Source organism: Papaver somniferum, chromosome 5 (genome assembly GCF_003573695.1).
Source record: "Papaver somniferum cultivar HN1 chromosome 5, ASM357369v1, whole genome shotgun sequence".
In the NCBI taxonomy this organism is placed as follows: Eukaryota; Viridiplantae; Streptophyta; class Magnoliopsida; order Ranunculales; family Papaveraceae; genus Papaver; species Papaver somniferum.
This window is the reverse complement of record NC_039362.1, coordinates 164,507,868-164,529,828: the sequence shown is the minus strand read 5'-3', so window position 1 is coordinate 164,529,828 and position 21,961 is coordinate 164,507,868. Positions and strand designations below refer to the sequence as shown.

The window sequence follows — 21,961 nt, the reverse complement described above, 5'->3', positions numbered from 1 at the left end:
CGTACCTTGTATGATGTACTATGGAGGACCGGTATTTCAGCAAAGAAAGAAGCGACTGCCAATTTTCTGACAGACCTACTTGAGGGGAGATCAACACTCAGGCCAGCAAATGTTCTTATTTTTTGGTGGGCTAATGGTAAACATGCATGTGTTGACCTTACTTGGGTATCTCTGTTGGTAGGTATTGGACATGGCACCTTTACGGTAGGGAAAACAACACTAAGGGATGAAAAAGCGGGGGTCTAACAACCACACCCAGTATTTCTCTTAGCAATCTGTATGGACTAACTCCAATATACTTTTAGGAGAATCAACTAGACAGTCAGACTCAATCTTAATAAAAGTATATCAAAGAGTTATATCTCTCTTTCTCGATTCAATACTTCAAGCAAATAGAAATCTGCGAGTCTAATTGAATACAAGAGAAATCACTTGAACGGTACCAAAGACCAATGTTCAAGTATCAATCAATTTTAATCAACAACCAAAGGTTGGATTTCCCAATTGATCTATTTAACACACAACCTGTGATATATCAATTATATAACAAAATATAATGCGGAAAAGAAATAACACAGACACCAAAAGTTTTGTTAACGAGGAAATTGCAAATGCAGAAAAACCCCGGGAACTATTCCAGATTGAACACACACTGTATTAAGCCGCTACAGACACTAGCCTACTACAAACTAACTTCGGTCTGGACTGTAGTTCAACCACAATCAATATAGCACTGATCCAAGGTACAGTTCCGCTCCTTACGTCTCTGATCCCGGAAGGATACTACGCACTTGATTCCCTTAGCTGATCATCTTCTACTAGGGTTCTTTTCTTCCTTCCCTTGGACTCGAAACCAATACCTTTGTCAAGAAACCCTTTTGAAAAACTGCTAGAGTTAGAAGAAGACATTCTTGCCTGACCACAAAAAAATCCCAGAGTATGCGTACGAGACTGAAGGGTTTTGCTATTTAAATGGTTTCTTAGGGAAGGAAACTTTTAGGGTTTCTAAAAATTGATTCGTGACAGTAACACGGGTACTCGTACGAACACAATCTTGACCCAACAACAAAGGTACGCAACCGGTCGTAATTTTGCGACAAGACAGAATTTCTGCTATGTGAAAAATATCACAAATTTTTTGGCTCAATAAATTTTATATCTCAGTAGAGAAACAATATTAGAGCACAAAAGTAGCAGGCAACATAGTTGCAAAGAAAAAACTTCTTCGAAAAAGAGAAGGCAAAACGAAGAACCTCATTAGACATAGCCAATACTTTACACAAAGTTTTCTGCAGACAATAGTTGAGTCATAAACGTTAAGAAGATAACTCAAATAAACAAAAAACAATTTTGACAAAAGTATACCCGATTATTAACACAACTTACCCAACAGGATTTTTATGAGTAAGTTCTTAAATCTTGTGATTAATTAGCACAAGAATGAGATTTCAGCTCATTAGATGAACGAAGTTCATGGTTGAGTTACTTTTTCCTTTCAAAACTAGAAAAAAAATCTCTTTTGATGTGAAAAATTATCATAAAACTTACTGTCATCAAAATATGAGACATAGTTCGAGTTCTTACCAGAAGAATTTTGACTTGAGGAGGTTGACAACCTGTTGACAATTTCTTTATAGCCTTCAATTATCTCCTTCAGGTTATTTCTCATGTCATCATTTTTTCTCCTTTCTCCTGGTATTTCTTTCACATCAAGGTAATGTTATCTCCAGAGGAAACGACTTGATCTTTCCTAAGAAGATTTTTGTTAAGACGTCTGTTCTGCTTTTGAGCATTCGAGGAACTCATTGAACTGACTTTCCTGGTAGCATACACGGGGTAAGTACGAAAACCAATTGGTTTAGACATACGAATGTCAGTTACACCTTTGAGAATTAATTTTAAGGTGTGTTGAAGTTGAACGATGGAATTTTTATTCAACCTAGAGTTTCTCTTTAGCTTAACAGGGCTTTTTGAATCACAAAAAATACATACTCTCTGATCATGAAGGTGATTATAAGGTTTCGTCTTAACATCATCGTTTGAATATTTCTTCCTCCTATCTGATGTGAAACACCCTTGAATAATGGAGATTTCAGGCACATCTTTTTTGATAGGAAGGGATTTCGGTTTTACTTCTGAAACTGGAGCTCTTTGGTTTCACGAGAAGTAGATGGTATAGAGGAATTTTTGACACATCCTTGAATGGAGAGTTTATTTAAGCGATGTTCAATTTCCAAAACATCCTTTTCAAGGCTTGCATCAAGTAGGATACGTGAAGAATGATCTTCAGAGTTTTTGGAATTACGGTCTCTTACTACACCAAGAAGGACATTGACATGGTTTTTTAACCGATTAAATCTATCAGCTTAGATTCTAACAAGATTTAGAATCAGTTCACTCTCTTCAGTTGTTTCCCTTTCATTAATAGAGGTAGATTCTTTTGAAAGGTAATCGGAACAACATATTTCAGTGTCTATCTGTCTCGCCAGAACACTAGGTTCGTCTATATTTGAGATTGAAGAATCTTTCTTTTTAATAGATATAGTCGAGACAGAACTTTTATTTCTGGTGATGCGTTTATCAGAGATAGCACTCTTGTCTATAGAGTCAGATCGCTACAAACAAAGACTTGTGAGGTCTTTAAATGTGTTTGCATGCTCTGATACCAATTGAAAAAGCGGGGGGTCTAACAACCACACCCAATATTTCGCTTAGAAATCTATATGGAATAACTCCAATATACTTTTAAGAGAATCAAGTAGACAGTCAGACTCAATCTTAATAAAAGTATATCAAAGAATTATATCTATCTTTCTCGAATCAATATTTACTCAAGAAAATCGAAATCTGCGAGTCTAATTGAATACAAGAGAAATCACTTGAACAGTACCAAAGACCAATGTTCAAGTATTAATTAATTTCAATCAACAATCAAAGGTTGGATTTCCCAATTGATCGATTTAACGCACATGGTATTTCAATTATATAATAAAATATAATGCGGAAAATAAATAACACATACACCAGAAGTTTTGTTAATGAGGAAACCGCAAATGTAGAAAAACCCCGGGACCTAGTCCAGATTGAATACACACTGTATTAAGCCGCTACAGACACTAGCCCACCACAAACTAACTTTGGTATGGACTATAGTTGAACCCCAATCAATCCCACACTGATCCAAGGTACAGTTGCGCTCCTTACGTCTCTGATCCCGGCAGGATACTACGCACTTGATTCCCTTAGATGATCTCACCCACAACTAAGAGTTGCTACGACCCAAAGTCGAAGACTTTAATAAACAAATCTGTATCACACAGAAAAGTCTACGGTAATAGATAAATCTGTCTCCCACAGAAATACCTATGAGTTTTTGTTTCGTCTTTTGATAAATCAAGGTGAACAGGAACCAGTTGATAAACCAGACTTATATTCCCGAAGAACAGCTCAGTATTATCAATCACCTCACAATAATCTTAGTCGACTAGCGAAAGAAGATATTGCGGAATCACAAATGATGAGACGCAGACGTTTGTGACTTCTTTTATATCTTTCGTGTCGGAGAAATCAATCTCAAGCCAATCTTACGATTACACTTAGTACGATAGAAACAACAATATTAGATCATACAACTACAAGAAAAGTAGTATCGGTCTGGCTTCACAATCCCAATGAAGTCTTCAAGTCGTTAACCTACAGGGTCTCGGTAGAAACCTAAGGTTAAAGGAGAACCGACTCTAGATAATACAACTAGTATCACACAGGAGGTGTGGGGATTAGGTTTCCCAGTTGCTAGAGTTCTCCCTTATATAGTCTTTCAAATCAGGGTTTACAATCAATGTTAGCTTAGTAACAAAGCATTCAATATTCACCGTTAGATGAAAACCTGATTAGATTCAAGCTAATATCTTTCAACTTTTAGATCGAGACTTAGCTTGTCACACACAAACGAAATGCGCGTTTATCTAGGTTTGTGTAACCGTACCCAAACATGTACATCTAGTTGGTTCAACAGTAGTTAACCAAATGGTTAGCCATATGAGCACTTTCATATCAACCATATTCTTCTTTACCATAACTAGTTCAAATGACTCAAATGAACTAGTTAGAGAGTTTTTCAATTGCTTATATCTTATAGAAGTATACAAGACACAATCGAAGAAAAAACGATTTAATTCACTCGTATCGATTCATGAACTTTATAGCCACGGTTTTCAAACTTGCATTCCTTAGTTTATATAAGTTTAAGTTCACGAATAATCATTTTTAGAAAATAACCAAAGCTAAAGCTTACCAACACATATTTCGAGAAATAGATAAGCGAGATAAACTCGGCTCGAAATAGCAAATGTGTATAATCAAAGTCTATATAGCAAAACAACTTTCGTCTCAATATAGAAGATAGAGTAGATAGACTTTTGAGTGATATATAAGTTCAAGTCTCCACATACTTTTTAGTCGATGAAGTTCCACCAGTTCCTTGAGTAGTTCTTCGTCTTTGTATGATGATCTCCATGGAGTCTTGAGCTCAACTACACTTTTTATCCTAGTCCGAGACTTAGATATAAGTAGACTAGAAATAAGACTTATAGTTTTGATCACTAACATTGACAAACATGCTTGAGATAGCAACGCATGCGAGTTCGACCGAGCAGTGCTCTAACAATCTCCCCCTATGTCAATTTTAGTTACAAAACTATCAATATATATGGAATACAAAAATAGATAAATAAACTTTTGTAGCTTCTCTTCCACATGCCTGATTTTCTTGGTTTTTCAACATCACTCAAAATCTTCGTCACTTCCAAGTACTCCAATGATCCCAAAGGTTGTAAGTTTAATACCACCGTTGTTGAAAATCCGTAGCCATAACAATGAAAAAACAAGAATTCTCAATCATTGTTATACAGTGACATAGTATTATTAAACAACATTAAAGTTCAATTGTATCAAAACTTCGACAACAATACTATGGTGATATGTATCACTCCCCCTTAGTCAATACTCCATCTCACATGGAAACCACTCCCCCTTACATAATGATCCGAAAACCATATGTATTTGTAGTGTGAATCTACACATTAATTCTCCCCCTTTTTGTCAATAAAATTGGCAAAGGTACGAAAACTAGTGGTATCCTAATGAAATTTCCGTAGAGACATTTCATGACCAAAAGAAAACACATATCAACTTTTTATATGCCATCATATAACCGAAGATAAATGCATCATCAAGGAGTTTATAAAGATACAAGATAACCCCTATAATATTCCACAACCGCACTCCCCACAAATATTTGGAAATTAAGCACAAGTTCAATTAAGAACTCTCCCCCATAAAATGTCATTCCCGAAAGAACAACAAGAGCGACCTTACTTTCAAAGAAAAGAAGGATTTCTTTGGACATAACAAATCACATACGAATATGAATTTGAATCCAAAAATACTCAATTAAATTAACCACAAGAAAACCCATGATTAATTTAATCTTAAATGCTCAACATAAGAGAACTTACGGGGCCGCACAATATATACATAAAAAATGGATCAAGGAAGATGAATACTGCGGAATAGACAAGGATTCATTCTATTTTCCATCACTATTTGCACAATGACATACAATAGACATAATCCTTGTAAACAAAAGTTCATCCTATCTTCCATCATTATTTGCATATGACATATAATAGGCTTAAAACTTTTGTAATGTCAAAAGTTCATTCATTCTTTTATCAATACATGCATATCGACATACGAAAGACTTAACTTTTGACAAGGTATGGGACAATCATAGTTCACGGACGCAAACACATATATCCCATAATAAATTTGCAATATATAAAACCATAAAGATTAATACTGCACAAATCATATTCCAAACTTTTTAAAATTTAAGAAAATAAACCTAAAAAATAAAGATGAAAAAGTTGGACATAGCTACGTGTAGCTATTCCAAACACTAGTTATTCTTCCTAAAAACACAAGAATAAAATTCTCATAGGAAGATTTACTAGACAAAATAAAATCAAAAATCTAAAGACAAAGTGGACTCCTATGCCGAAGGAGAGCACGAACTAGATAGACAATTCGGGATCCTCACGAGCCTTGAGGTCTTTGAGCTTATGATTGACAGCATCAACTGCTTCTTCAGAGAAGATATCCTCATTGAAAAGTTCTTTAACATGTGTATTTATAAAGGTTAGAGGTAACCTTTTTCAACTCAGTTTTTAACACATCAAGACTCTTCAAAGTATCAACGAGCTGCAGTTTTGCTTCCTCAAAATATTTAAGAAAATCATGAACCACTTCAGCAGAAACCATATCCTCATTCTCAACATCCTGATGTGTATAGGCATAGTAACATGAGGCATTAGGATGATCATATTCTACTAGGGATCTTTTCTTCCTTCCCTTGGACTCGAAACCAATACCTTTGTCAAGAAACCCTTTTGCAAAACCGCTAGAGTTAGAAGAAGACATTCTTGCCTGACCATAAAAAAATCCCAGAGTATGCGTACGAGACTGAAGGGTTTTGCTATTTAAATGGTTTCTTAGGGAAGGAAACTTTTATGGTTTCTAAAAATTGATTCGTGACAGTAACACGGGTACTCGTACGAACACAATCTTGACCCAACAACAAAGGTACGCAACCGGTCGTAATTTTGCGACAAGACAGAATTTCTGCTATGTGAAAAATATCACAAAATTTTTGGCTCAATAAATTTTATATCTCAGTAGAGAAACAATATTAGAGCACAAAAGTAGCAGGCAACATAGTTGCAAAGAAAAAACTTCTTCGAAAAAGAGAAGGCAAAACGAAGAACCTCATTAGACATAGCCAATACTTTACACAAAGTTTTCTGCAGACAATAGTTGAGTCATAAACGTTAAGAAGATAACTCAAATAAACAAAAAAAAAATTGACAAAAGTATACCCGATTATTAACACAACTTACCCAACAGGATTTTTATGAGTAAGTTCTTAAATCTTGTGATTAATTAGCACAAGAATGAGATTTCATCTCATTAGATGAACGAAGTTCATGGTTGAGTTACTTTTTCCTTTCAAAACTAGAAAAAAAATCTCTTTTGATGTGAAAAATTATCATAAAACTTACTGTCATCAAAATATGAGACATAGTTCGAGTTCTTACCAGAAGAATTTTGACTTGAGGAGGTTGACAACCTGTTGACAATTTCTTTATAGCCTTCAATTATCTCCTTCAGGTTATTTCTCATGTCATCATTTTTTCTCCTTTCTCCTGGTATTTCTTTCACATCAAGGTAATGTTATCTCCAGAGGAAACGACTTGATCTTTCCTAAGAAGATTTTTGTTAAGACGTCTGTTCTGCTTTTGAGCATTCGAGGAACTCATTGAACTGACTTTCCTGGTAGCATACACGGGGTAAGTACGAAAACCAATTGGTTTAGACATACGAATGTCAGTTACACCTTTGAGAATTAAGTTTAAGGTGTGTTGAAGTTGAACGATGGAATTTTTATTCAACCTAGAGTTTCTCTTTAGCTTAACAGGCCCTTTTGAATCACAAAAAATACATACTCTCTGATCATGAGGGTGATTATAAGGTTTCGTCTTAATATCATCATTTGAATATTTCTTCCTCCTATCTGATGTGAAACACCCTTGATTAATGGAGATTTCAGGCACATCTTTTTTAATAGGAAGGGATTTCGGTTTTACTTCTGAAACTGGAGCTCTTTGGTTTCACGAGAAGTAGATGGTATAGAGGACTTTTTGACACATCCTTGAATGGAGAGTTTATTTAAGCGATGTTCAATTTCCAAAACATCCTTTTCAAGGCTTGCATCAAGTAGGATACGTGAAGACTGATCTTCAACGTTTTTGGAATTACGGTCTCTTACTACACCAAGAAGGACATTGACATGGTTTTTTAACCGATTAAATCTATCAGCTTAGATTCTAACAAGATTTAGAATCAGTTCACTCTCTTCAGTTGTTTCCCTTTCATTAATAGAGGTAGACTCTTTTGAAAGGTAATCGGAACAACATATTTCAGTGTCTGTCTGTCTCGCCAGAACACTAGGTTCGTCTATATTTGAGATTGAAGAATCTTTCTCTTTAATAGATATAGTCGAGACAGAACTTTTATTTCTGGTGATGCGTTTATCAGAGATAGCACTCTTGTCTATAGAGTCAGATCGCTACAAACAAAGACTTGTGAGGTCTTTAAATGTGTTTGCCTGCTCTGATACCAATTGAAAAAGCGGGGGGTCTAACAACCACACCCAATATTTCACTTAGAAATCTATATGGACTAACTCCAATATACTTTTAAGAGAATCAAGTAGACAGTCAGACTCAATCTTAATAAAATTATATCAAAGAGTTATATCTATCTTTCTCGATTCAATACTTACTCAAGAAAATCGAAATCTGCGAGTCTAATTGAATACAAGAGAAATCACTTGAACAGTACCAAAGACCAATGTTCAAGTATTAATTAATTGCAATCAACAATCAAAGGTTGGATTTCCCAATTGATCGATTTAACGCACATGGTATTTCAATTATATAATAAAATATAATGCGGAAAATAAATAACACATACACCAGAAGTTTTGTTAATGAGGAAACCGCAAATGTAGAAAAACCCCGGGACCTAGTCCAGATTGAATACACACTGTATTAAGCCGCTACAGACACTAGCCCACTACAAACTAACTTTGGTATGGACTATAGTTGAACCCCAATCAATCCCACACTGATCCAAGGTACAGTTGCGCTCCTTACGTCTCTGATCCCGGCAGGATACTACGCACTTGATTCCCTTAGATGATCTCACCCACAACTAAGAGTTGTTACGACCCAAAGTCGAAGACTTTAATAAACAAATCTGTATCACACAGAAAAGTCTACGGTAATAGATAAATCTGTCTCCCACAGAAATACCTATGAGTTTTTGTTTCGTCTTTTGATAAATCAAGGTGAACAGGAACCAGTTGATAAACCAGACTTATATTCCCGAAGAACAGCTCAGTATTATCAATCACCTCACAATAATCTTAGTCGACTAGCGAAAGAAGATATTTCGAAATCACAAATGATGAGACGCAGACGTTTGTGACTTCTTTTATATCTTTCCTATCGGAGAAATCAATCTCAAGCCAATCTTACGATTGCACTTAGTACGATAGAAACACCAAGATCAGATCATACAACTACAAGAAAAGTAGTATCGGTCTGGATTCACAATCCAAATGAAGTCTTCAAGTCGTTAACCTACAGGGTCTCGGTAGAAACCTAAGGTTAAAGGAGAACCGACTCTAGATAATACAACTAGTATCACACAGGAGGTGTGGGGATTAGGTTTCCTAGTTGCTAGAGTTCCTTAAATCACTGGATAACAGGTACGCTTAGTCACATGATTCTATCCGTTTGAACCACCTTGAGGCACGCTTACAAGATGTAATTCAATCGAATACTTTAGGGTTTGTCAATTTAGGTTTGATCCTATTAGTTAGACTCAGTACGCTCGTTCTACTTGCTAGGGTTGTGTTTACACGCAATTACTTTACAGAATCCCTCTGCAAGGTTTCATGTTCTCTACTTGTGTAAGAAATTATTCAAAAATTTCGGATATCCTAACCCTTACTAGTAATCGATTCAATTAATAAATATATTCAGTTGGCCACCTAAACAATCTATCAATCAATCATAAGTATTTTTAATAATAAACATAAACGATAATCATATGAAGAATTAAAAATAGATTCATATATTAAATCAAATCAAGTTTACAACTTAGAATTCATCCTCAATTAATAGGTGTTTAGCTACTCATGGGTGTAGAAACATCCATGATATACATATGAGAAAAGTTAAGAGATATCTTTAGGATTGATGAATCGCTCGAAAACCCTATCTTTTGCTCCGTGTATTGTTTTCTTCTCTCCAAGACTTACAATTTCGTGCCTCTTGATGTGATCTCATTTCACATGACATAATACCTTTTTATAGATTTACATTTCTTGGCCTTCACGTATCCTAGTCGGTTAAGCAACCCGACCCTACAAAAGTAGTAAATAAAGACCCTAAACATAGTTCGGGACTTTTTGGTCTTCATAGGTATGCATACCGGTTTGCATACCTGAATTTCAGTTAAATCCAGGGGAAATAATTATGCATACCCGTTTGGATACCCGTATGCATACTTGCTTATCTTCGGTATTGGATAAAAAGCTTGTTTTGGCCACAACTTCTTCGTCCGTACTCGGAATGACATCATTATTTTTTGAATTTTTTTCCTCTTTTAATTCTCTTCCAGATGATGATGAGAAATCCTTAATTTGAATGAGTTAATCTCGGTCTTTGGCCCATCTTTTGATTTTGAGCGTTTTGCTCCTTTTTGTCGCACTTCTTCAACTTCTGTTGGACTTGGCACTTGGATACTTGGAATAATTCTCTTCACATCTCTTGTCAGTACTTTGTAACTTCTTTTTGGATGATTCACCTAATAGATACAAATAAGAGAAAACAAGAGTAATAATACGAAAATATGCAAGAATAATAGCTTAAACAAGTAAGGAATGGACACTAAAATCATATGAATTATGCACTTCTCATCAAGCTGGTGGAATTATCCTCTTATGGAAAGATGGTTTCAATCTTGATGTTCTTCACTCTTCAACTAATATGATTCATACAATTGTTAACAATGATCATGCAAAAGGTGACTGGTTTCTATCTTGCATTTATGGTATACTATACAGAGAGGACCAACTTAGTCAATGCCAATACATAAATAGTCTAAGTACTTTTGTTTGCATTCGTTGGGTACTCACAGGAGATCTAAACATTACTATGGACATTAATGAAAGAATTACTAGCACAAGCATTAGTTCTTCTGATGTTTTAGATCAAATTAGGAATGTTGATTTGCATGACATGGGTTTTAGTGGTAACCTATTCACTTGGACTAGTAATAGTCATGGCACAGGAAATATAAAATCTAGACTAGATAGAGCCTTGACTAATAGTGAATGAACCTTGATCTATCCTAATGCAACTTTACATCACCTTCCCCAATTAGGGTCTGATCATACCCCTATATTACTATCTCTATATAATACATATGTTGTAACTTGTAAAAAATGGAAGTTTTTTGAACATTGGCTCCAAAATGATGCTTTTTTAAGTGAAATGGAGAATGCTTGGAAAACCAATCTTACAGGGTCTGCAACTTATGTTCTATCTGACAAACAAACAATACTAAATACCTTCTCTCAATTTGGAGCAAAAAGACTTTTGGTCATGTCAAAACAAAAATATCTGAGCTTCAACAACAGTTAACTCACTTACAAGTAACATATGTTCAAGACAACAATACTTCTGAAGTTATAAAGATTGAACAAGAGATAGAAAAGCTTAATGACATCCAAGCAAGTTCTAACAGGTAGAAGTCAAGATACCATTTTTATAATGATATGGATAGAAACTCAAAGTATTTCCATATAAGAGCAAATCAGAGAAGAGTGAGAAATAAAATAGATTCTCCATTGGCACCTGATGGCACAGGGTGTCAAGACATAGATTTTATTGAAGCACTACTTGTTACTCATTTTCAGAAGATGCGTACAACCTCAAGCCTAGCTTACAGCTATCACTTTCTTCAGCATATTCCAACATGTATTTCAGAAGAATACAATAATGTTTTAACTGCTTCCCTAATGATGAATAAATTTACACTTCTTTAATGACGATGGAACCTTGGAATGCTCCAGGTCCAGACGGTTTCCCTCCTGGCTGCTATCAAACACAATGGAAAGTTGTGAAAGATGATGTTTGCAAGATGGTAAAGGCTTTCTTCACGTCTGGATACCTTCTCAAGAAAATTAATAACACTAGAGTCACTTTGATCCCTAAGTGTTCCTCAGCTCATAAACTAGAGGATTATAGGCTATTTCCTTGTGTAACACAGTTTACAAACTAATCTCCAAGTTGATTGCTCTCAGATTAAAAAGGCATATGGCTAATATTATTTCTCCTATGCAGTCATCCTATGTTTCTAGTAGGTTAATTTCTGATAATATTTGTTTAATACAAGAATTGGTTAAGTCTATGAAGAAGAAAAGAGGAAGAACATGCCATCTTGCTTTAAAGATGGATATGTCAAAAGCTTTTGACAGATTAAAGTGGGATTTCCTTATTTAAGTTCTTAGGAAGTTTGGTGTCAGTGAGAAGTTATCCCAACTCATTTATTAATGCATCAGTACTACTCAGGTGGAAATCATGTTGAATGGAAGTCCATCAAAATCCTCCAAACCAACAAGAAGCATTAGGAAATGGGATCATCTTTCCCCTTACCTATTCATTTTAGCTATGAAACCTTTTTCAAGACAACTGAATCATCATGAACTTTCTAAACAACTCACAGGTATGAAGATTTCAAGATCTGCTCCCAAGATAAATCACTTATTATTTGCAGACGATTGCTTGCTTTTATGCAAGGAAAATCTAGTTCAAGTTAACAAGTTTTTTCAAGTTATTGAGGATTTCAGTGCATGCTCAGGTCAACTTATTAATTTCCATAAAGCTGCAGTCTTCTTTAGCAAGAATATGTCTCCATCTTCATGTCAAACTATCAGTGGTATTATGCAAGCTAGAGAACTTGACATTAAAAAGGAAAAATATTTGGTTTTCCTTTGTTTGTAGGAAGAAACAAAATAATTCCTTTTTCTACTCTTATAGGTAAGATGAAAAGTAGATTAACAAGATGGAGATCTATTAATATGTCTGAGGCTGCAAGATTAGTAATGATAAGGAATATTACAAATGTTTTCCATGTCCATCACATGAGCAGTTTCAAGTTACCTGACAGAACTATTTCAGAGATGAATTCAGAAGTCAAATAAGGGTAAGCACATCATCACCTGGAGAAGTATAAATAAGCCTAAAGAAGAAGGGGGTTTGGGTTTCAGAGACCTTCATTTGTTCAGTAGAGCTTTCTTAGCTAAATCAGCATGGAAGATGTGCACTGATAATACTTTCATTTATGTCAAATCTTTACAAGCAAAATATTATCCACATGGGAAGGTCTTTAATGTCAAAGAAAACAATAACTCAACATGGTCTTGGATAGTAGTGAGTTGGATTTCATTAAAAGATACAGCTGTTGGAGTGTTGGTAATGGGCAAAAAAAATTGATCTAGAAGCATAGATGGATCGGGGAACTAGAAGGACCACCAATACCTAAAAATGGAGTAACAGTTCACTCCCACTATAAAGTATGTGCATCGACTATTTTCTCAAGATACGGGTACTTGGGACTATCATCTTATCTTCTCTATGTTTGATTCTACTTCAACAAGGTTAATTATGGAAATATCAGTTAATCATCACCATGAAGACAGGTTGGTCTGGACACTTGAAAGAAATGGTCATTTTTCTGTAAAATCAGCTTATGAAAATGTTTGAGGAGAAGAATTTAAATCACCCAGTGGGTCTAAGAATGAAGAGAGTATTCAAAAAATTCCGGAAGCTGCCTCTACTTCCTAAAATAAATCACTTTTTATGGAAGTGTGTCAAAGTTGTACTGCCTACAAGAGATAAACTTTCTTATGTTATTCAGGATGGAGATATGAGCTGCCCTTTTGTGTTCAAGTTGCTGAAACTGCATCTCACAGCATTTTAGAGTGGCACCTAGCCAAGAGAGTTTAGTTTGCAACTGTAGGAGTTCACATTCAACAAGACATTAACTTGCAAGAATGGTTTTGTACTTGGCCGGTCAAATTACTAGCCAATCAGGTTAAAGAGGAAGATGTCTGCAAAATTGTTATAGTTGCATGGTATATATGGACTGAAAGATGCGACAAAGTCTTCAAAGACAATAATTCAACACCAGAAAGAAAATCATCTAACACTGCAGGAAGGAGATTTCTGAATTTGAATCTAAGTCATCTTCTACTCGTGTCCCTTCTTCTTTACAGTCTCGTGCCAATCTTCATTAGTGTCCTCCTCTAAGAGAAACTTATAAAATTAACTCGGATGGTTCCTTCCTTAATACTAATAAAACTGGAGGTATATGACTGACTATTCGTGATTTTGCAGGTACCCGCTGAAGCTCAAAATGTATCTTCCTAACTGCTGTTTTGGGTCCGAAACATGCGAAGTGTAGAGATATATGGCAGTCAACTCAGTGGGCTAAAGAACTAAATCTGTAGAAAGTGGAATTTGAATTGGACTCAAGATTGGTGGTTGATGCGGTCACGAAAAACTCTTTCAACACAGATTGGAGAATTATGAATATGGTTTTAGATATTAAAAATATTTTCAACACAGATTAGGAATATGGTTTTAGATATTAGAAATTTATCTTGTACTTTTATGACTAAAGACTCTTTCAGCACAGATTGGAGAATTAGGAATATGGTTTTAGATATTAGAAATTTATTTTGTACTTTTTAACTCTTGGCAATGTTTGTATATGCCTAAAGAGAAGAATAAGATTGCAAACATTCTGTCAAAATATATGCAAGAACATATGCGAGAATAGATAGCATAAGTGGTATCTGGTTATTAACCCCTCCCAGTTGTATCATAGACCAACTGCAAGAAGATAACAATTATGTAAACACTACTTCTTAATAAATTCAATCTTCAGTTTCAAAAAAAAAAAAAAAAGAGAACCAACAGCTACTAATAACTACAAGACCTTGGACCAAATTAGTCCCATCACACCATCTATATTTTCATAAAGTACAATTCTACAGCCAGATAGTAGACCGAAAGCAACTACTTTCACTCCCTAAAATCCGATCTTTCTATCTTTTCTTTTCCTTACGAACAACCTTGCTGATCCCTCCATTTCAAATAAATCAACCCTGCCTGGTAGTGGGTATAAGCTCCTGCTAACACCAACAAGTGAAAGAGTTGATGGCTATGTCCGGCAATATCAAACTTCCCTGGCATCCATCTCTCGGGAATCCTTGTAGCATAAATCAAAGCTCCAGTTCCGTAGAAAACACCCATAAGTAATTCATACCCTGTTGTGTGAAGAGCTTCAGGTTGATCATTGAATAAGATCAACTTGTGAAGTATTGGTGCCACTCCAGAGAATCCCATTCCAAAAAAGAGGGAAGCTCGTATATTACGGTATTCGGGTGTCTGGAAGACTGGAACCAGTGAGCAAATAACGGTGGTGATTCCTAGTATTGTTATGAAGCCCAAGTAGAGGTAACAGAAAAATGGATTACACATGAAGGAATAGTAGACGGGTGGGTAGAAGGACGTGGCAATTAAGGCTGCAATACCAGCATAGTCTAATCTGAGCAATATGTAAGAGAGTCGTTCTGAATGACAAGATAGGAGGTGGCACGTGCTGCTCGATAATAAGCAAAACATGGCCCCACCCATGAAGGCAAAGAAGGGCCATCGAGTTATTGGCGTCAGCATAAAAGGTGATATTATGTTTGCAAAATCTTGTGCGAAGCTTCGCTGCATCGAAGCAAAATAAAGTGATGGACGTTAGCTTACTGTAACATACCATCATCAAAACAATCATATTTCTAATCACAAAATTAGATTAAAAAACACACACAGATTTAATTAGCTACCCTAAGGCTGCTAGCTGACAGCTAAACGAAAAAGAAAGTCTAAGAAAAATAAGTTCTTCACGCAAGTATGACATGTATATCACAGTCCTAGATGCAACACGAGACTAATGGTATTAGTCTCACGAACACGAATAATATTTGAAACAGATTTAAACAAGTAGGCATAAACCCATCAACATCACATCTACTAATGTGCAGCTTTCACTTAAAGGGATTTTCTGAAAGTTCGCGAGGGTAGAGGCAAATGCATCTAAGATTCTATTCAACCATACACAATTCTTTTCCATCTGCAATGACTATCATTGCTCTGTCTTTGCTTTATATGCTTAGACTCTTCGTCAGTTTCCTACTCTCCACTACTCTACCGAACTACCTACTTGTATAGAGTCACTTCCCTGAGGTGCTTCACAGGTCTTCACTGGACATTTATCAACTCTCAGAAACAGATTTTCCTGCATATTATCTTCTATAGGGAATTCACTTACTTGCTCTAACCATTAGTCCATCATCTTCAACACTTTCTAATAACCAATCCAAATTTATTACTCGGCTGCCTATATTTTTATTGTGAAGAAAGATCAAGAGTATCTTGATCCTGAAAATAACTATGATTATAAATTCCCATAAATTACCTGAGAAGGAAGACTGATAAGAGGACTAGCAAATATATGTATAAGTAAATTTAATAAGAAAAAGTCATGCTTAAATCTAAGCTCGTCACCACCATAATCTTTACCAATCAAAAAAATAAAATAAAAATTGATGCTAAGCTCTAAATAATAATAAGATACTACTCAAAATAATTGCTGGACAACTGATAACTCTGAATTTTAACTCGAGAGGCAACTAAATTAACAAAATATTTGACAAAAGTCGGAAAGAAAATATTTTTCGCGGTCTTTACAAGTCTATTAGTTATAGTCTTTAGAGTAGTGAATTAAGGAAAAACTGATATACCATTGCTCATGATGAAGAATAAGAAACTGCTCATGATGAAGAATAAGAAACGGGAAACTTACCAGAACACAAACATCAGTGTGGTTGCCACTTGAGAATCTCTCAGGTAAACAATTATTGAGAAGTTCAAGAACACTCCATCCTGTTACTTCTTTCTTCAATCTTTGCAGGTAAGGAAGACAATTCTGAAGATCAGCTCTTTTCCATGCATCAGGTAAATGTTGAAGGGAATGAAGATCCACCTTTGGGGCCTTCATTGCAGTGTATATAGTCAATGCTAGAAAGAGAAAAAATCCGATCAAGTGCCTGAAACAAATACAGAATAGAGCAAATTCAATATCACGAAAACAATTGGACCCTTGAATTGTTCATCAGGAACCAGAAACAGTCATGTGCGTCGCAGGGAGTGGAACAGACGTGAGAACCTAATTCAAATATACTGCAAATAAGAAAGGCTGGCGCCATCTTAAAGCATCTCTCCCACTTAAAATTTATACGGATTAAGACAGTATCAAAATTGAAACAGTGTCTATCTTTGGAAACAAAAATAAGAATGCCTAAACACCTGACATATTATGGTTGAAGTACCCAGTTAAGTTCTCAAACAAGATAACATTTTTCTTGACCAAATCTTTGAATCACCACCAGTGAATCCTTGAAAATATACATTTTTGAATCTTAAATAAAAGAAGGTCAGACGTCAAGTTCCTTCACTAGATCGATCAATTCACAACATCTTATAAGCTTTCCATATCTCTTATCAACTATAAAAGAATCAGTTCAGTTTCTGAACGTCTAGTATTTGAAATCTAAAGCGATCAACACCAACGTAGATGACAAGACAGCAAAGAAACCAACATCACCTTGTTGTCTTACTGTAAATCTAACAGACATATTTACTGCCAAAGTACTACCATTAAGATCGCCGTAGAAAAATTTAGTTTAGCTATGGTTTGAACAGTATGGGTTCGACACTTCTACTGGTAGCCTAGAGGTATATATAAAAGCACAAATATTTTTGCCTTAAATTCTAACGAATCAAATGGTGAAATAATAAAATTGTTTATATTTTTGGAAAGGAAGTCATACGAAGAATTGGTGTGTGCTGTATGTGTAAATAATTCTCTTAATTTCTTAAAGGCAACCGTATATTCTAAGATCTTATATCAGCTAGACACATCAAATACAAAACACTCACACTATTTAAGAACTAAAAACAAAATTTGGGCAAGGATGTAAAGAGACTTAAACAGGGTCAAAATTTCAACAGTAGAAAGTAAACAAAGTAAAAATGATTGCAATTGTAAGGTTAAGTACTTACGTCCAGACATTAAGAGTCTCGTTATGAATGGAGAAAATGCTAAGAAAAGTCTGCTTCAGTGGCCACTCAGCTCGGTAATGACCAATAATGTACTCATTGTCCCTCAAATATCCAGGCAATGCATGATATTCAACAAGCTGATACTTGACCTTCTTCCACAATCTCTTCCCTTTTCCTTGTTTTGAAGGAGGAACTAGATTCTCTTCTTCATGATCAGAATCATGATTCTCATTATACATTCCTAAAGAACCCATTGAATTCTCACAAACCCAAAATCAAAATACCCTAAAAAAACAAACAATGAATCAAAAAAAACAAGAACCCAGAACAAAAAGCAAACAAATTTATTAAAATAATAGAAAAGTCAGAAACCCCAGATCAAAATCAAAGAAAAATATAGCTTAAAAGTACAAATCCCAGAAAAATGGAAAAGCCAAAATAAAAACATACACGGAAGAGTAATTCACATTTTAGAAACAACCCCAGATGAGAAATTATACCTAAGAACGGGAACTGAGACGTGGATTTAACTGATACGCAATTTGAGATCTCTCTATTTGACGTGATTTCAATGTAAAAATACGCAATTTCAGATCTCTCCTTTGACGGAGAAAAACAAGAAAAACCAACTAACCAACCGCCAACTAATTACAATTTCAAAGATAATAACGGAAACCAAAGAAATTTCCGGTAATAACAATGGGAAGTAGTAGATTTTCACTCTGGTGTGGGAATTTTATGAGGAAAGAATGGAAAACATCAATGGTGTATATATAAATTGAGAGCAGAGAAATTGAAAGAAATGTCTATCTCTCTCTCTCTCTCTCTCTCTGATTTCCTCAATGGAATGGAAAGACAGACAAAAATATATTCTTGGGTTGATTCGCTGAAGATGCTCACAAGGTTACATATGGTGGCTTTAGACCGACCTGGTTTAATCCATATACGCAACCTTTTTGGTATTTATTATTTGCTAAATGCAAATTTTGGAGATTTGGAGGTGAGAAGTGGGAACAGGTAGCACAAAACAAGAGACAGCGACGCTGATATTTTCAGGGGAATTCAGTACTAATTCTTCTCATTTACGACTAATTTGTTGTTAGTCCCTGCAGCCTCTCTTATCTTTCCTATAGGACCCTCTCATACTATTCTTCCACCGTTCGAAACCCACTGTATTTCCAAGGGAAAATGATACTTTCAGTTTTTCGACTGGTAACAGATGTTGATATTTGCAGTAAGTTATATACAGGCATAGTTAGGTGAATGCAGTTGAGTTGTACAGAACACAGGACTGTGATGTGCGATGTAGGCTTCTTGGTTGCAAGTATGCAAGTGCTGTCTAAGCTTTAACTCGTACCTAAACAAACAAACTGATGTAAATGTTGAGGGGCCAAATGTCGTACAGATTACACAAGACGTTGTCCTTGACTTGTCTGTGTTGATGTTGTTTACATTTCTGATCAAGCATTCGGTAATTATGATTCGTCCGTACCGACTGTTGAGTGGTTCATCGACTCGTAGGTGTCTACTTACCGGTCATGAGGCATTCAGGCTGTTCAAGGTCTGAAATTATACCGAGCAGTACACCCTAACTTTCAAGTCTTCCAACCAATCGCCTCTTTTTTTTTTCTTCATATTTTGATACTACCAAGAGAGATTACTAGCAGAACCCCTATTGTGGTTAAGGTTTTTGTTATTTTTAAGCATTAAGTTAACTTCCTTGAGTTCGTTTAAAACATGACTAATTAATAGGTCTTCAGAGTATCCCAACGAAACTTCTATACATTTTTTATGCGGATGATCAAGGAACAAATCCTTTGTAGATTTGTATTTGATTTTTCTTTAATGGTAGGAAGTGCAAGAAAACCATCTACGATGGTATAACTTTATGAATAAGGGGATCACTTTCGTCTCCGTCAAAATTATTTCGAGTTCTCACTTTCTAAAAATATATTATGAGTAATTACATGCAGTGATTACATGTTCGCTTACAAGATTAACAAAAACATCAAGATAATCAAAACCCTAATACAAATAAGGATATCAACTACAAGTAGATCGCGAAGAGAAAGAGCGATAAATCACAGAGATATCCAATTTTTGATTATGTATAAGGGAAAGATGATGGTATAATCCGGAAATGATTCCGACCATTTGATTTGATTTGATTGTATTCGTCTATGATAAGAGTAAGGGAAAGATGATGGTGTAATCCGGAAATGATTCCGACCATTTAATTTGATTTGATTTGATTGTATTCTTCTATGACAAGAGATGCTCCTGAGAGAAGCAAGTCACGAACCAGCCATCAAAGATTGAAAAACTTTCCCCACAACGACGAAGAAAAATCGTCCCAAAACGGCGAAGAAACATGTCGAAAGACACAAAAAATGATGTAGATACATCTTATTCCATAACTATTACCTAAAACTAGAAGAAAAAAAAATCCGTGTTCAGATCTGGTCTAAAAAGACCAAATCTGAGCAAGAAAAATAAACAACTCTTGGGTTTTTTTTTGAGAAGGGAGAGCTACCAGTTTGTTTTCATTCACAAAAACATACTTGAATCAATAATTAAAAATTGAAATTTTAATCTTGCATTATCAAAAGCACTAAAATATTTCGATGGGGGTCATACCTTGTTAATTTTCTAGAGTCATCACATAGACACATACCCATAACAACGAAAATACGAATTCTACCTAGAAAAATAACTCAATGCATCCAGCAATCAACTGACATACCTAGTAATCGACTTAACAAATGTCAAATTCGACATGTCAACAAAAAGATATTTTGTAACAAGGTCGTGTGTTTGTAACTTATAATGAGTCTTGGTCGTGGAATATGCACTTGATGCGTATCCGTCGTAAACAGACCAAAAATTAATTTGACCGTTTATACTTTTTACTAAAATAACCTTATAAAATTGATAAATGATAACATATTCTAACATCGTTTTTAAAATTTTTGTAAAAGGGTAATCAGTTTATGTTTAACTTTTGCAAAAGGGTCGTATGGAGTTAGCTTGGCCAAATTCAAAGTCACTAACTATTGACTTGACGGTCACCAGTCAGTCTACGACCCATATGTATCAATTGTATATTCTACGACCCAAATCTTAATTAGGCAGTAAAGTTACGACCCTTTTACAAGATATCTCTTATAAGAAAATATCACTACAATCCGTAATCATATTGTGCTACTTGTATTCAGGAATTATCAATTTTTTCGTGTTAACAAACCCTAAATTTGCTATACATATGAATATGAGTTCAATTAATTGGCTACTTGATTAAATAAACATTCAATCGTATTGCAATGGTCCATCATGCAATTGTGAGACACGGTAGAAATTTGAACGAACTAATTAACATGTATTGAAAAATCGACTCCCTGACCACTTAAACAAAATTAGCTACCCATTTTTTGAAGTTCACACTAATTGAATTCAACCATCTTGTGTGCCTGTTTTTAGTTGTGAAGATGTGATATATTTTTTCTCAAAATTTCAAGCATTTTTAGACATTACTTCCCTGCAATTTCCCAAATAGGAAACAAATCATAGTTTCCTAAACATCCACAAGTTATAAGAATTCCAAATATCGAGAGCATTCAACACCCACAGACCATTGGCAAAGACACCACAGACCAACCCATTCTTACCACAACTTGTACCAAAATCCTTGCAAACTGTTAGAGCACTGCTCGGTCGAACTCGCAAGCGTTGATATCTCAAGCTTGTTTGTCAAGTTTAGTTGCCAAAACTATAAGTCTTGATTTCTAGTCTACTTATAGCTAAGTCTCGGATTAGGATAGAAAGTGTAGTTTAGCTTTAGACTTCACGGCGTTCATCGATTGAAGACGAAGAACTACTAAGGGGAGCTTGTGGAACTTCATCGACAAAAGGTATAGGGAGACTTGAACTCATCTATCACACAAAAGTCTATCTACTCTGTTAGAGAATAACTCGGTTGAACCCACCAAGCGTTGGTATGTCAAGTTTGGTTGTCATATTTTAGTGAATCATAACTCATTTAAAGAGTCACCTGATTATTTACTAGAGTCAACTTCGTATAGGTTAGCTAG

General features: G+C 35.2%; 1 protein-coding gene across 1 annotated transcript; it reads right to left on the bottom strand.

The window, feature by feature from the left end:
* Positions 1-14,536: 14,536 nt before the first annotated feature.
* LOC113283517 (heptahelical transmembrane protein 4-like) lies at positions 14,537-18,908 on the bottom strand. Its single transcript, XM_026532809.1, has 4 exons — positions 18,374-18,908; positions 17,874-18,158; positions 16,615-16,858; positions 14,537-15,476 (listed from the first exon to the last, which is right to left on the bottom strand). The coding sequence occupies exons 2-4, from the start codon at positions 18,125-18,127 to the stop codon at positions 14,820-14,822; spliced, it is 1,155 nt and encodes a 384-aa protein (XP_026388594.1). The 5' UTR covers positions 18,128-18,158; positions 18,374-18,908; the 3' UTR covers positions 14,537-14,819.
* Between the last annotated feature and the right edge of the window lie 3,053 nt (positions 18,909-21,961).

Bases quoted from the DNA above. Each gene is read 5' to 3' on its own strand.
- LOC113283517 (XM_026532809.1), bottom strand. From the start codon at position 18,127: ATGGGTTCTTTAGGAATGTATAATGAGAATCATGATTCTGATCATGAA. The intron at 16,859-17,873 runs GTAAGTACTTAA...TATTTGTTTCAG, and splicing joins GAGACTCTTAATGTCTGGAC to GCACTTGATCGGATTTTTTC. The intron at 15,477-16,614 runs GTAAGTTTCCCG...GCTTCGATGCAG, and splicing joins ACACTGATGTTTGTGTTCTG to CGAAGCTTCGCACAAGATTT.